This window comes from Saimiri boliviensis, chromosome 11, assembly GCF_048565385.1.
Source record: "Saimiri boliviensis isolate mSaiBol1 chromosome 11, mSaiBol1.pri, whole genome shotgun sequence".
In the NCBI taxonomy this organism is placed as follows: Eukaryota; Metazoa; Chordata; class Mammalia; order Primates; family Cebidae; genus Saimiri; species Saimiri boliviensis.
Genome location: NC_133459.1, coordinates 60,823,629 through 60,841,050, shown reverse-complemented (window position 1 = coordinate 60,841,050; position 17,422 = coordinate 60,823,629). Strand labels below are relative to the sequence as shown.

General features: G+C 36.8%; 1 protein-coding gene across 7 annotated transcripts in view; it reads left to right on the top strand.

Annotated features, from left to right (window-relative positions):
• DOCK7 (dedicator of cytokinesis 7) overlaps nt 1-17,422 on the top strand; it is a 242,826-nt gene that overhangs the window by 163,247 nt on the left and 62,157 nt on the right. For all 7 annotated transcript variants that reach the window (XM_074380932.1, XM_074380931.1, XM_074380928.1 and 4 more), the window contains 2 exons: nt 5,237-5,406; nt 6,385-6,539. In XM_074380932.1, the coding sequence (XP_074237033.1) occupies nt 5,237-5,406; nt 6,385-6,539 (325 nt within the window). The remainder of the gene's footprint in view (nt 1-5,236; nt 5,407-6,384; nt 6,540-17,422) is intronic.

Here is a 17,422-nt window from a genome sequence, read left to right as displayed (position 1 = left end):
TTAGTAGAGACAGGGTTTTGCCATGTTCGCTAGGCTGGTTTCCCAACTCCTGGCCTCAAGTGATCAGCCCGCCTTGGCCTCCCAACATTCTGGGATTATAGGTGTGAGCCATTGCGCCTGGCCTAATGATTTGAATTTCTGGAAATAGCTTGATGTGGCTGGGCGCAGTGGCTCACACGTGTAATCCCAGCACATTGGGAGGCCAAAGCAGGCAGATCACTTGAGGTCAGGAGTTTCTAGACCATCCTGGCCAACAAGGTAAAACCCTATCTTTACTAAAAATAACAAAAATTAATCAGGCATGGTGGTATTTGCCTGTAATCCCAGCTGCTTGGGAGGCCGAAGCATGAGAATTGCTTGAACCCGGGAGGTGGAGGTTGCATTTGAGCCAAGATTGTGCCACTGCACTCCAGCTTGGGCGACGGAGCAAGACTTTGTCTCAAGAAAAAAGAAATAGCTTGATGTGTTGTGGTCCAGCATCCTATATGGGGTAAGCCCATCTTAACAGTATTACCATAACTCATTTGGATAATAATGGCTTAATTTTTTTTTTCTCATAGTAGTAATAATACAAGTTTATAATGCAGTTTAGCCTCATGCAAGAACTCCAGAGAACAAAAAGAGATACTTTAAACAGGTTTTTATAAGGGCCTTCTGATAAATTCATTGAATGAATAAAAGAGGAGGTATGTCAAGTCCTTAATAGTATGTCAGGAGCATAGTGGATACTGAATTAATTGTGAAAGGCCAGATCTGCAAGTGAAAGCCACATTTTTTTTATTACGGCAACTTCCTAAGTTTGGAATCTATTTTAAAGTAGTTTTTTTACCCTGTGTTCTGCAGAACTATAGGGTCCTGAAGAGGGGCTTAATGGATTTCCATGTAGATTGGGGTGGGCAGTGTGTGCAGACTTTCGAGTATAGAGAGGGCAAACTAAATGGGTGAAACTCTGGGCCTTCTACCCCTGCTTGCTACCATTTTCCTATTTTGCCATTTGACAAACGAGTGTGATGTCACTAAAAAAATAAATAAAGAGACCTATTGTTTGGGGGAAAAACACTCTAAAAACAACTTATCTGAACATACTAGCTTTTTAAAATAACTGGTATTGCGCACTCATTTTAATCTATATTTTCAATATTTTTACTTGGTATATGAAGGTGTTTTTGGTTACAATAAATAAAATTCTTCTTCCAGCTGGCTTTATGAAAGGAAGGAAACCTACTATTTCAGAATTGGAAGAAAAATAGGATTCTTATTGTTTATTAATTTTTATTTTTGGTTTTAAGGAGCAGAAAGTTTAATGGCCAAGAAAGAGGAAAGAAGAAAATTGCTCCCTCATACAGAGGGAGGAGGGCTCTGAGCAGACAAACCCCCGAAAGATAGAATTTTTAGCACAGTAATATCATCAGTTCAGTGATATCATTGTGATTCTAGTTCTGCTGGAAGTGTCAGCTTTATCCTAAGGCTGGAGCCTCTCATGACTGACTACAAGATAGTCTTGCATATAGCTGCCATTTATAGGTACTTAAGGCCCTATATATGTGGCTCTTATCTACTCCTGCCACTGTGTTCCTCCTCACATACTAAGCTCTAGCCATGCTGGCCTACTTTCTGTTTCTCTAATGCACCAAGCTCATTCCCATCTTCAGGACTTTGCCCTTTGATTTTTCTCTTCTTGAAGCAACGTGGAACAGCCCCCAGATGTTCACATAGCCATTTCTTGCTTGTGGTTCTTCAGGTATCTGTTCAAAGAGCATCTTCTCAGTAAGACTTTCATTGACTACCCAACCTAAATTACAGCCATGTTGGCCAGGCGCAGGGGCTCATGCCTGCAATCCCAGCACTTTGCAAGGCTGAGGCAGGAGGATTGCTTGAGTCCAGGAGTTCAAGACCAGCCTGGGCAACACAGTGAGGCCCTGTTTCTACTAAATTTTTTTTTAATTAGCCAGACCTGATGGTGAATGCCTATAGTCCCAGCTACTCAGGAGGCTGAGGTGGGAGGGTTGCTTAAGTCCAAGAGGTTGAGACTGCAATGATCACACCACTGTATTCCAGCGTGGGTGCCAGAGCAAGACTCTGTCTCAAGAAAATTAAGTTAAAACACACACACACACACACACATACACATATAAATAAGCTGGGCATGGTGGCTCATGCCTGTAATCCCAGCACTTTGGGAGGCTGAGGTGGCCAGATCAGTTGAGGTCAGGAATTCGAGACCGTCCTGACCAGTATGGTGAAATCTCGTCTCTATTAAAAATACAGATATTACCTGGGCGAAGTAGCACACCCCTCTAATCCCAGCCACACAGGAGGCTGAGGCAAGAGGATTGCTTGAACCTGGAAGGTGGAGGTTGCCGTGAGCTAACTTGATACCACAGCCTGGGTGACAGAGCAAGACTCTGTCAAATAAATAAATAACAGCTGTGTTGCCCATGTCACAATCATATAACCCTGTATTAGTTTCTACAAGGCACTTATCTAAATTTGTTTATTATCTTTCTTCTCACAGTAGAATGTGAGCATGTGAGAGCATGAAGACAGGCATCTTGTCTTTCTTGTTTAGTGCTGTATTTCCAGTGCCTTAGTATTGTGTCTGGCACAAGTGGACACTCGGAAATGTATATTAATTTGATGAATGAATGATTATAAGAAAGTCACCTCGGCCGGGCGCGGTGGTTCCTGCCTATAATCCCAGCACTTTGGGAGGCCAACGTGGGTGGATCACCAGATCAAGAGATCGAGACCGTCCATCCTGGTCAACATGGTGAAACCCCGTCTCTACAAAAAATAAAAATAAAAAAAATATAAATAAATAAATAAAAAGAAACTCACCTCATCTTTAAATTTTACTGTCTTGAGATATATCTATATCTATATATATATATAGATATATAGATATATATATATATATACTATATCCAGCATTGTCTTAGAGAGATCCTTGAGAGGAATGTTTGTCTTTTAATCCACATGCTTGCTACGTAATCAAGAATAATTCCTTAAGTGGCAGTCATATGTTCTATAATTAACCAAAGATTTGCTCTTTAGAAACTTTCATTATAATTAGAAAGACTGCAAAACAGTACGGTATGATTAATGTTAGTTTTGTAGTACATAATTCTTTAGAAGATGAAAGGATGTATATTCCTTTATTATAGCATTTATAAAGAATTGAAGAATTCTTTGAAGTATTGAAGAATTACTATTTTTGTGTCTGTGTTTCTCTCTTGCTAAAGTGAGCTCCTTAAAAGCAGAGGCAATGTCTTATCTCCAATATCTAGAATAGGACATTACAGATATTGCATTAATATATATTTAATAACTGAATGGGATTGAGCAATGTAAACATATGAAAAGGCTTTATGAAGATAGAGTTTAGGTAGATTGAAGTATGAGTATGGTAGCTGCTGACAGATAAGGAATACCTTTGGCAATCATTAGTAGGGATACAGGAAGTCAAAGAGGAGAATGCGAAAAGCAACTGACCAGAATATGAGCCTTGAGAATAATGATGGGGAGTCTGGGGAAGGGTGGGAACTACCGGAGAAAATTCTGAGAAAATATATAAGATGACAAAAGTGTCAAGCAGAGCTGGAGAGTGAGATCTGAGATAGGTTCACTAGATGTGGTTCTTGACAATGTTTAAATGTACACTTTCTGCCCACCGCCCCTACCTCTACCCACTAGTCAATAAATGGGAAACATTATTGAGGCCCCAGAGCCATGGGGTTTGGGCAGGAGGCCACCCAGTGGGAGAAGGAGGAGCCAGGGGAGGTGCCTTATTTGACCTTCTTTAGTGGGTGCAGCATGTTGGGTGTGGCTGCACTTCTTGTGGCAGGTACAGCACAGAGGTTATACAGGTGAGCATAACTCTTGAGGCATATCATCTTGTCGCAGTTGTGTTTCTGGGTGAGCTGATGCAGGCAAGGCTCAATGGCGCCACCTCGCAGGCAGAGCACCAAGTGCAGGCAGACTCTTTCTGAATGTTGTAGTCTGCGAGTGTGCGGCCATCTCTCTCAGCTGTTTGCTCTCATGTATTTTAAAGCCTCTATAAAAAGGATACTTTCTGAATAAAGAGCTCAAAGAGAGAAGAAAGAATCACCATCTAGATTTCACAACAGCTTTGTAAAATGGCAGATACAATGAAGGGATCGGGAGGAAGACTACCTGTTTTCTAATCTCAACTTTTAAAGTGATAATGTATTTTCAAGATAGGAAAGGCACATTTGAAGAAAGAAGGGAAGAAGATGAGGAGATACATTCAAGCTGTTGAAAAAAGATGGGGTTCATTGAACATATGGAGAAATTATTTTCTGTGAGATGGTACACTTTTTCTGAGACAAAAAGGACAGATTATTTGTTAGCTATAAAGATGGAGTTGTGTTAAAAGACCTGGCCAGAGCAAATTCAGAATGGCTCTTCTTTCCTAAGAGAAGTTGGAAGTAAGGTCTTCTGTTGTGATTGATAGAAAGAGGCTTAAGGAGAGAAAGTGAGATCTGAAATGTTGGATGCAACATTAAGGGCCAGTTGAAGTTGGAGTAGATGAATTTTAAATTAGAATGGTTTCCATAGTTAAAGTGCTGTCAATTTAAGAAGAGACAAAAATGTGAAAGTGACCCTTGTTAATGTGTTAGCCCACTTGAAACGGGGGTGGCGGGGGGAATTGGGAGTCTAAAAAAGTTGCAAGGGCCCAAATGAGGTATATTAGCAAAGAAGTACAGTTTAAATAAAGATTTCAAAGGCAGCCTCAGCCTGTGGGCTACGTAATCCATTAGGTCGGGAATTTTTCTTTCAGAAAAAGGGAATAATTTATTTTTGGTAAATGTGAAAAGATCTGATTTGATGAAACAACATTTATAGCATTTTAAAATTTACCTTGTTTAGCTTCAAAAGGTAACTATAAGTGGTCTTACGTTCTGTATATCAAATACACTAATAAGGAGTTAGCATAAAAATATTCAGATTTACTTCTAAGTGAATTTGTATAGCATTTCCTTTTCTTCAATTCTTATTTTACACATTTTTTAAACATTTTTTTACATGTAATTTGTTTTAAAATGAGAAATGTTTTATAGGAATGGAATGCATGCAAATATATGACAAAGGTAAGAAATTGAACAGCATCTATTAAATACCATGACTTCCTGTTTGTTTTTAAAATATTAGCTAATCTCTGTGGCCTGACTGCTTTCTTTTTCTTCTTCTTCTTCTTCTTCTTCTTTTTAAATAGACTGTTTGGATTGCATAAGAAAGTCATCAATATGGTACACAATTTACTTTCCAGTCACGACTCAGACCCGCGGTACTCTGACCCCCAGATAAAGGCTCGAGTGGCCATGTTGTATCTACCTCTGATTGGTATTATTATGGAAACTGTACCTCAGCTGTATGATTTTACAGGTACCTAGCAGAATTAAGACAAATTTTAAAGGCAAAGCTCAGTGTTAAAAAGTTTTAGAAAATATCTCAAGGTTGAAGGTCTTATTTTAGGAAAACAAGTATTGTGCACTGATAAAAGTGAACTATAAATATTTAACTATGTTGCAAAAAATCCTGTGTGTGAGAGAATTCAGTATAAGATTGCTCTAAGTAGTTCTTATGATGAATTTTAAAATAATGGTTTTATAGCAGTTTTACACCTACATTTTAGGAAATGTTGTATGTGAACATACAGTTTATATCTGAAAAACTACAAGAAAACTTGACAGATGTTTACCACTCTCAGTTTTTGGCTTTATTCATATATATAATTGAAATGAATATTCACTTGAATATCAAGAATTATGTTTATTGCTAACACCAGGTTAATAAGTTGAAGTGGTATTAATTCTTAAAAATGTCTACTACAAAGTTTCATTGCTCATGCTTTCCATATTTAGAATTTGTAGAATTATAGAATTTAGTTTGCAACAATATTTTCTTTAGGGCAAATGAGGGAATTTAAACTAGTAATTAGCCCAATAAAGTGCTTCTAGTTTAGTAAAACAGAAACATTTCCTGAGTATCTAATGTGTATTAAGAACTTTGATAGGTGCTGGTGTTACAAAGACAACCAACTATTTGCCTTTATGAGACTGATAGTTGAGCAGTCTTTCTAGTATTTTGATCACTAAAATGAATTTTCTTACCTGAAGGCAGAAATGTTTATATTCTTATATCTTGTTTGACTAGCAAGTTAACGTTCTTTTTAAACTATGAATTATTACCATAGCAATGAGTCAATATTAAAGATATTTAAAATATTATCTAAAGGAAGTAAATCTAATAACTGTTACATGTTAACAGGTTATTCTTAGAGTAGGAAAAGGAATTGCATGCTCAATAAGTGTTAGTTCTGCTAAACAATTTTATTTATTTTTTTGGATTATTTTTCTTTAGAAACTCACAATCAACGAGGAAGACCAATTTGTATAGCCCCTGATGACTATGAAAGTGAGAGCGGAAGTATGATAAGCCAGACTGTTGCCATGGCAATCGCAGGGACATCGGTCCCTCAGCTAACAAGGCCTGGCAGTTTCCTCCTCACATCAACGGTAAAAACAATCCCCCTACAGAATGTTTTTTTTTTTCTAGAAAGACAAATATTTACAAGATTATACCCTTAAATATCTGAGATGATTATTTCAGCTAATGCAAAAGAACTCATTTATTTATGAAAACATTAAAATTCCCAGATTATTAACTATCTTCTACTAGTTTTTAAAACAATTACCTCAAGGTTTATGGGAGAAAGTCCTGTATTCTGTCATTCAGAGTTTTGAAAATTGCCTCATTTTATACAGTTTATTTCCTTTTTTTTTTTTTTTTTGAGACAGAGTTTCGCTCTTGTTTCCCAGGCCGGAGTGCAATAGCGCGATCTCGGCTCACCACAACCTCCGCCTCTTGGGTTCAGGCAATTCTCCTGCCTCAGCCTCCTGAGTAGCTGAGATTACAAGCACGCGCCACTATGCCCAGCTAATTTTTTGTGTTTTTAGTAGAGACGGGGTTTCACCGTGTTGACCAGGATGGTCTCGATCTCTTGACCTCGTGATCCACCCGCCTCGGCCTCCCAAAGTGCTGGGATTACAGGCTTGAGCCACCGCGCCCGGCCTTATTTCCTTATTTTTAAAATCTGTTTTAAAAATAGGGTGAGGTGGGGGGAATCACCTGAGGTCAGGTGTTCAAGACTAGTCTGGCCAACATGGTGAAATCCTACCTCTACTAAAAATACAAAAATTAGCTGGGTGCATTGGCAGGTGCCTGTAATTCCAGCTCCTCAGGAGGCTGAGGCAGGAAAATCACTTGAATCCAGGAGGCAGATATTGTAGTGAGCTGAGATTCTGCCACTGCACTCCAGCCTGAGTGATAAAACAAGACTCCATCTCAAAAAAAAAAAAAAAAAAAAATCAGTATAAGAAGAAACAGAAAACTTCAATAGTCTCATAGACAATAAATTACAACAGTAATTTTAAAACTTAAAAAAGAAAATACTTCAAGAACAGATAGTTTCATAAGTTCTCCAAATATTCCAGAACTAATTCTAATCTTAAGTACTTGTAGAGAGAGAATAAAAAAGAAAACTCCCTGTGTCATTTTAATTGGCTAGCCTAACCTTGATTCTAAAACCTGAAAAGAATATTATAAGAAAGAAAAATTGTAGGCAATCTTATGACCATATATATACAAATCTGAACAAAATATTAGCAAACAAAATCCATTAGTACACAGTTATGAAGAAGTTGAGTTTTATTCATGATTTCAACGTTGGTTTAAAACTAGAAAATCAATTTAAGTCAACAACATTACAAGACCAAAAATCAAAATAAAACAGCCATCTCAATGAATGCAGAAAAGGCATTCAATAATAATTCAACTATTTATAATTTAAAAACAACATGCTTAGTAAATCAGTAACAGAGACTTCCACAGTAAAGAAAGATATTTTTTAAAACCCAAAACTTACAGAACATATATTTAAGAATAAAATGTTGAAAGTTTTACCTTTAAAGAAACAAATATCACCACTTCACATCACAGTATTTAACACTGTCCTGGAGATACTAGCCAGTACACTAAATTATTTTTTAAAAAATTGACAGGAAGTAACGACATTGTTGTTATCCACAAATTATATGATTGTGTGTAGGAAAAAAGAATCTGTAGATGTGTTATTAGTTTACCTATTCTTACGGAAATAAAAATCATTGTACAAAAATCAATTTTTTTATAATGAGTATTTTATTTCTGTATAAAAATTGATTCTATTTCTACGTAAAACAATCAACAGCTAGAAAACAAAATTTTTAGATAAGACACCATTTATAAGAACATCAAAAAATATCAAGGCCAATAATAAATCTACAAACAATATGCTAGTCTTCCTTGATGGAAACTAAAAAAGTTTATGTACTTAACCTAAATGATGAGGACACCTGTGTTCAAAAATTCAGAGATTCAACAGTGTAATCATGATTCAATACAGTCTTAACTAAAATTCCAACAGGTTCATTGGTTTTCATTTATTTAGTTTAGTGGAACTTTACAAGCTGATTTTCAAATTTGTGTAGATATACGAAGGGCCAAAAAGTAGCCAAGAAAATTTTTTTAAATGTACAGCTTTCCCTACATGGCAGACCATATAGAGACAGTACTTCAGAGACATAGGGAAAATATTCTTTTAATAAATGGTGCTGAGATAATCTGATATAAAATGCAATATAAATAAACAAACCTGGACTCCCAAATTATACTCTACGTAAAAATTCTATTTCAGGTAAATTTTAAAATTAAATATAAAAGGAAGAACAAAAAATTTTAGAATGTAACACAGAATACTTTCAAAATTTTGAAATAGAAAAAAATTCCTTAAATAAGATATAGAAGGTACTAACTGCAAGACTGATAAATTTAAGTATATTAAAATTAGGCATTCTAACCACCAAATTCATCATTAATGTGTGAAACAGCAAACCACAGAGAAGAAGTATTTGAGCCACTTATAACTGACAACAGATTTGATCTAGAACATACAAAGTCCTAAAAATCATTAAACTAAAGCAAACAACCAAATGGAAAACAAGCAAAAAAACTTCAAAAGAGAAAATCCAAATGGTCAACCATACCTATGGAAAAGTGCACACCTTGTCTTTGGAGAAATAAACATGAAAATGAAATTCAACTATAAATGACCAAATTGGCAAAAAATTTAAAAATCTGACAATTGTAAGTACTGATGAATATGTGAAGGAATAAGAACTATCATATTGTAGATGTAAGTATAAATTAAGGTAAGCCCTCTGGAAAACAGTTGGGCATTACCTGGTATAGATTAAGATATCCATAGTCTATGACCCAACAAATCCTACTACTAGAAAATATCCTAAATAAAAGTACATACATGCATGCAGAACATACATAAAAGAAAGTCTGTAGGATTGCTATTTGCGATAATCAAGGATCAGAAACCATTCATGCATCTATCAACAGAATGGGGAAACAAATTGATCTATAGACAGACAATGGAATATCATCCTGAAAAAAATTAGTGAATTACAGCTACATTTCATAACATGAATGAATACTAAAAACATAATATAAAACTAAACTACAGTATTTTGGGTGGGCCAGTAGCTCACGCCTGTAATCCCAGCACTGGAAGGCCGAGGCAGTTGAATCACCTGAGGTCAGGAGTTTGAGACCAGCCTAGCCAACATGGTGAAACCCCACCTCTACTAAAAATACAAAACCTAGCCTAACTTCAAGTGATGTGTCCCCCTCAGCTTCCCAAAGTGTTGGGACTACAGGCGTGAGCCACCACAACCCGCCTAGATGGTCAAACTCTAAACAAAATTATGCAATTATATCATTAATCTGGATAGTAAGTAGTTTGCTGGGTGCTGTGGTTGAGAAAGAGTATGCCGAGTAATTTTGGGATGGCAGCCAACATTCTCATTTTTGTCCAGAGTGGTGATTACCAAGCTGTTTATTTTCTAAGATTTTAAAACCTTATTGATTTATGTTGTATGTACTTTGTCATATGTAGTATACATCACAAAAGTTTTAATTAAAAAAAAGGTCAACAAAATTGAGAACAATGGTCATTCTAAGGGGAGGGGGAGATCAAATTGAGGAAGGCACATTGTTAGCTTCAAAGGTTACCAGGCTGTGTCTGATTTCTTTTTCAAGATAGAGTCTGGCTCTGTCACCCAGGATGGAATGCAGTTGCTCAATCTTGGCTCACTGCAACCTCTGCCTCCCAGGTTCAAGTGATTCTTCTCCCTCAGCCTCCAGAGTAGCTGGGACTACAGGCATGTGCCTCCATGCCCAGCTAATGATCCACCGCCTCCGTCTCCCAAAGTGCTGGGATTACAGGCGTGAGCCACCACGCCCAGCCAATGTCTGATTTCTTAAACTGACCAGCAGATATGCTTCTGCTCATTTTATTCCTGTATTTTATAGGTGTACTTTATTATTTTATATGTAGAGTGTCATCGAAAGTACAATTGATAAAAAAATTTCATACACTGAAATTCATTGAAATTAAAAACTTTCACACTTCAAATGATACCATCAAGAAAGTAAAAAGATAATCCATAGGAAGGGAGAAAGTGTTTGTAATCAGATAGCTGATTATTTTACAAATCCAGAATACATAAAGAACTCTTTCAATTCAATAACAAGAAGATTAATGACACTATCTTTTTTTTTTTTCCTTTGGCGGTTTTAAGGAGCGGAGAGTTTAATAGGCAAGAAAGAAGGGAAAAGAAAGCAGCAGCTCCACTCTACAGAGACAGAGAGAGGGGGGCTCCAAAGCTGAGAGAGGAGACCCCAAGTGTGGAGGATAACAGCCAGTTTTCTGAGTAGGCTGGGGTGTCTGATTTACATAGGGCTCAGGGGATTGGTTTGACCAGGCATGTTATTCATGTAGCGTGTGAAAAATCTGGCTCTCCCACCTTAGCCTTTTAATATGCAAATACAGGGCACCATGTTTTATACACGTGGGGATATGTGGGGGCAGCCATGTTGACAGGCACATGTTGGGGGTGTCCATGAATGGTTCTGTTTGCCCCACCACTTGGAGTTTGATGGTTTCACACCAAACGAAGGCTGTACCTTGGATTTTCCTGGCCCATGCACCAAAATGATACAGCTCTGATGAGTGGAGGAATACCAGGGCCCTTGTCTCGTGTAAAGTGGATAAAACAACATGGACACACGTGGAGTGGTTTTAAGAAGTGAAGAGTTTAATAAGCAAGAAAGAAGGAAGAAGCTCCCCTGTACAGAGACAGTGGGAAGGGGGCTCCAAAGCCACTATCTTTTTTTAAGCCACTATCTTAAAACTTCTTTTTCTTTTGGCAAACTTTTTTTTTTCTTTTTGAGACAGGGTCTTGCTCCCTTGTGCAGGCTGGAGTGCAGTGGCGCAATCTCAGCTCACTGCAACCTCTACCTCCCAGGCTCAAACAATCCTCCCACCTTAGCCTCACAGGTAGCTGGGACTATAGTAGGCACATGTCACCATGCCTGGCTAATTTTTGTCGTTTTTGGGTAGAAACAGCGTTTGTCATGTCCACCAGGCTGGTTTCAAACTCCTGAGCTCAAGCAATCCTCCCATCTCAGCTTCCCACATTTTTGGGATTACAGGTGTGGGCCAATCACCCGGCCAATGGCAAAAGATTTGAGTAGACTTTTCTCCAAAGAAGATATACAAAAAGATGTGCCAATAAGCACACCAAAAGATGTTCCACATCTATAGGTCGTTAGGGAAATGCAAATCACTAAATATGTCCTAATCAAAAAGATAATAATAACAAGCATTGATAAGGATTTGGAGAACGGGAATTCTTATTCACTGCTCATGAGAATGAAAAATAGTACAGCCACATTGGGGAAAAAAGAGAGTTTAGAAGTCTCTAACCATGTTAAACATAGAGGTACCATATGATCCAGCAAATCCACTCTTAGATACCTACCTAAGAGATGAAAACGTATGCAGACACAAAGACTTGTACATAAATGTTCATAGCAGCATTATTCCTATCAGCCTCAAAGTGGAAATGATGTAGCTGTTCATCAACTGACAAATGGATACAAGCTTTGGTATATCAATACGATGGAATACTATTTGGCAATAAGAAAGGAAAGAAGTATTGATACATATACAACATGAATGAACCTCAAAAATGTATGCTTAATGAAAGAATCCAGACACAAAAGATCATATAGTAAATAATTCCATTTATATAAAATGTCCAGAATAGGCAAATCTCTACAGATAGAAGTAGGTCAGTCACTCCCTAGTGCTGGGTAGGAGTGACTACTAATAGGTATAAGGAATTTTTTTAGGGTGTTGGAAGTGTTCTAAAATTAGCTGTGGCGATATTTGCACAACTCTGTAAATATACTAAAAACCATTAAGGTATACACTTACATAATTTTTTTGATATGTAAAAATAAAGCTATAAAATTGTCAAGTAGGGCAGCTTCCTTAAATAATACTGCATTTTTCTAGAAAAAAAAAGTCATTTAAAACTTTTAGAACTTGATCTTGCTCTATTGGCAATTTAGCTCCTTCCTGCCCCAATCCTGCTGCCTTTAAGAGAGGGAAAGTTCAGAGACATAGTAAATATCAGTGTTTTAAAAGCATTAAAAAGTATAAATCTTCACAGATTAAAAAAATCCTCAAATGACTGAGAATCTTTCTTAGGCTAGATTTTTGTACCTTTTCTCATCTTAATGAGTCTGACCAGACAGTTGAAATACATTGTTAGTCTCTATAAAGAACAGATATGAGGGCACTGTTGACCCTCACTTTTTAATGTTTATTATTTACTGTCTTCTGCTTTCTTTGGGTTTACATCGATGTTCTTTTTCCAACTTCTTGAGATAGATGCTTAACTCACTAATTTTCACCTTTTCTTTTTTGATAAATGTTTCCAGCTTCTGCATTTTTCTTTGTTTAGTTAAATGCTGTTTATATGTAGCATTTTTTTCTTTCCTTTTTTTAAAAATTATACTTTAAGTTCTTAGATACATGTGCAGAACATGCAGGTTTGTTACATAGGTATACATGTGCAATATGTATACCTATGGGTTGCTGTACCCATCAACCTGTCATCTACATTAAGTATTTCTCCTAATGTTATTTGTTCCCTAACCCCCACTCCCCAACAAGCCCCAGTGTGCAGTGTTCCCCTCCCTGTGTCCATGTGTTCTCATTGTTTGACTCCCACTTATGAATGAGAACATGTGGTGTTTGGTTTTCTGTTTCTGTGTTAGTTTGCTGAGAAATGGCTTCCAGCTTCATTCATGTCCCTGCAAAGGACATGAACTCATCCTTTCTTATAGCTGCATAGTATTCCATGGTGTATATGTGCCACATTTTCTTTATCCATTCTGTCATCGATGGGCATTGGGTTGGTTCCAAGTCTTTGCTATTGTGAACAGTACTGCAATAAACATACATGTTCATGTGTCTTTATTGTAGAATGATTTATAAAGCTTTGAATATATATTCAGTAATGGGATTGCTGGGTCAAATGATATTTCTGGTTCTAGATCCTTGAGGAATTGCGAGACTGTCTTCCACAATGGTTGAACTAATTTACACTCCCATCAACAGCGTAAAAGCGTTTGTTTCTCCGCATCTTCTCCAGCATCTGCTGTTTCCTGACTTTTTAATGATCTCCATTCTGACTGGCGTGCAGTGGTATCTCATTATGGTTTTGATTTGCATTTCTCTAATTACCAGTGATGATGAGCTTTTTTCATATGTTTATTGGCTGCATAAATGTCTTTGTTTAAGAAGTGTCTGTGCATATCCTTCACCCACTTTTTGATGGGCTTGTTTGTTTTTTTTTCTTGTAAATTTGTTTAAGTTCTTTGTAGATTCTGTAGCCCTTGTCAGTTGGATAGATTGCAAAAATTTTATCCTGTTCTGTAGGTTTCCTCTTCACTCTGATGATAGTTTTCTTTTGCTGCACAGAAGCTCTTTAGTTTAATTAGATCCCATTTGTCAATTTTGACTTTTGTTGCCATTGCTTTTGGTGTTTTAGCCATGAAGTCTTTGCCCATGCCTATCTCCTGAATGATATTGCCTAGGTTTTCTTTTAGGGTTTTTGTGGTTTTAGGTCTTAAATTTAAGTCTTTAATCCATCTTGAGTTAATTTGTATATAAGGTGTAAGGAAGGGGTCCAATTTCAGTTTTCTGCATATGGCTAGCCAGTTTTCCCAACACCATTTTCTAAATAGGTAATCCTTTCCCCATTGCTTGTTTTTGTCTGGTTTGTACAAGATCAGATGGTGGTAGATGTGTGGCGTTATTTCTCAGGCCTCTTTTCTATTTCCTTGGTTTATATATCTGTTTTGGTACCAGTACCATGCTCTTTTGTTTACTGTAGCCTTGTTGTATAGTTTGAAGTCAGGTAGCGTGATGCCTCTGGCTTTGTTCTTTTTGCTTAGAATTGTCTTGACGATATGGGCATTTAAAAAAAATGTGTATCTTGGCTGGGCACAGAGGCTTACGCCTATAATCACAGCACTTTGGGAGGCCAAGGTAGGTGGATCACCTGAGGTCAGGAGTTCAAGACCAGCCTGACCAACTTAGAGAAACCTCATCTCTACTAAAAATAGAAAATTAGCTGGGTGTGGTGGCACATGCCTGTAATCCCAGAATCCCAGCTACTCGGGAAGCTGAAGCGGGAGAATCACTAGAACCCTGAAGGCAGAGGTTGCAGTAAGTTGCGATTGTGCCGTTGCACTCCAGGCTGGGCAACAACCACCACAAAAGTCTATCTTATTTTTTCAACTTAGTTGCAATCTCTTACAACTTCCCCAAATGATTTTATCTTCTCTGTCTCTCTCTCTCTCTCTCTTAGCCAGTTTGTCATCCCTTCTCAATGCCTCTGGGGTCACAATGCCTTCTACATCCTCCCTTCTGTAGTCTGTGACTTCTCAATTGTTAACTGGGGGAACAAGTTTACCATTATCAATAGGAAGCATTTTCAAGATTCATTTCAGAGTGACTGAAGTTCATTCTGATTTCTTCTTAGGCCTTTCGGCTATTTAAGAAACTGTTTTTATCTTAAATTTTCAATCATGAAAATTTCTAGATATTCTTTTGTTTCTGATTTTGGCCTAATTGAATGATCAGAGAACATAGTTCTGTATGATATCAGTTTGTTATATTTGTGACAACTAGTTTTATGGTCTAGTATATGGTCAGTTTTTATAAATATCTCATGTATTCTAAAAGAATGAATATTCTTTCATTGTTAGAGCATTCTGTGTCAGTGCTCTTACTGTTTAAATCTTTTTGGGCTTTACTAAATTTTGTGTGCTTATACTAATATCCCACTAAAATTGCAATTTTATGATTTCTCCTTGTCATCCTGTCAGATTTTTGTTTCTTTTGAGGCCTGATTATGAAACATTTAACACTTTAATATAATTTTTGGTGGATTGCCCTTTCATCAACATGAACTGTGATGCTTTTCAAAATTAATTATAACTATGTTAGGTTTTCTTTGCTGTGTGTGTGTGTGTTTGTGTGTGTGTGTGTGTGTGTGTGTGTGTATGCATAAAGCATGACTTTTTTCATCCTTTTACTTTCAACATTTTTGTATTATGTCTTATACTTTCTTTTATAGACAGCATATAGTTAGATTTTTTTTCTGGTATATTAAAAATCTGGTTTGTTAATCTTTCCCTTTCACTAGAGTTTCTATTCCATTTACATTTAGTTTAATTACATTTGATGTATTTAATATTTTGTGTTTCATTTTATATTGTCTTTATTATGCTTTTTTTGGTTTCCTCTCATTTATTGACTTCTTGTTGGGTTGTTTGTTTTTTTGAGAAAGAGTCTTGCTCTGTTGCCTAGGCTGGAGTGCAGTGGCTCAGTCTCGACTCACTGCAACCTCCATTTCCCAGGTTCCAGTGATTCTCCCACCTCAGCCTTCTGAGTAGCTGGGATTACTGGCAACTTCCACCGTGCCCAGCTAAATTTTTTGTATTTTTAGTAGAGACAGATTACACCATGTTGGCCAGGCTGATCTCAAACTCCTGGCCTCAAGTGACCTACTGGACTCAGCCTCCCAAAGTGCTGGGATTACAGGTGTGAGAGCCACCATGCCCAGTCAGTTTTGTGTATATTTCTAAACAATATTTTGTTTCGCTTCACAGATTTTCACCTGTACTTCATAGTACTTCTATGACTTGATTTTTTGTGTACGTTTGTAAGAGTCATTTATGTTGATATGTGTGGCTATAGTCTGTAATGCTGTAGCAGTCTATTAGAAAATATAATTATGTATTCATTCTCTTCTCAAAGGAAGTTTGGGTTGTTTGTGGTTTCGGGCTATTACAGATAAAGGTATTTTGAATGTTTTTTTATGTCACTCTGTAGAAGAATTTCACTAAGATACATACCTAAGGGTGGCATTTTTGGGTTACAGGTTATGCACATATTCAGTTTTACTTGGCTAAATTGTTTTCCAGCGTGGTTCTAGCAATATACATTCCTTCTAGCAATGCAGAAGTATATGTTGCTCCATGTTCTTTCTAACACTTGATATTGTGTGTGTTGCTGGAGTTGATGTATAAGAAGTAATGTGATGGAAAGTTGAAGTGGTGGTTGTGAAGAGGGATCATTAAAATGGAGGTTTTTTTCTTTCTTTCTTTCTTTTTTTTTAATTTGGTTTGGCAGGACATGCCTAAAATGGAGATTTAGGGGAACATGCCATAATAGTAATAAAAGACATAAGGTTTAACTGCAAGAGTGCATTTGTGTAGTAAGTGATGTTCTTGAGAATTAGAAGAGTTGGTTAAGGAAGGAAAAAGTAAAACAGGATATTTGGAGAATTAAATACACAGGCATTGAAATCACTAAAGACTGTGACAAAAAGTAGTGTTTAAAATACTGAAAGTGAGTCAGGAGCTAAAAGCATCAAGATACAAGGGCCAGTCTTCTGGGGATTAGTATATGACTGTAGTGATTCAGGTTAGTAGGTGGTATAGTCTGACAAAGATACATATGTTATTATACATCTGTAAGAACATTAGCTATATGTTCTTATATAGAATTTAATTTATCATCTACAATAAATGCCCTAGGTCACTAGTTCTTAATTTTCTGGTTGAGAAGGGATGACCTCAAGAAAACAGAAAGAATTATTTCATAACACTATTACCAGAAATGAGGAAGAGGTTCCAGAGTTCTGCATTTTCTAGGCCAAGATTCATACCTCTCCCTACATATCACGAGAGCCACAGTTTCAAGATTACTCTCTGCCTTCAGACCATTGGGATATAAGAACATATAGCTTATGTTGTTATCCATGTATAGATGTATAAGAACAAAAACTATATGTTCTTATAGATATAAGGCAGTTTTGTTGATTGACGTCGTGTTTCAGAGGTCATAGTGGAAGAATTTTAGGAG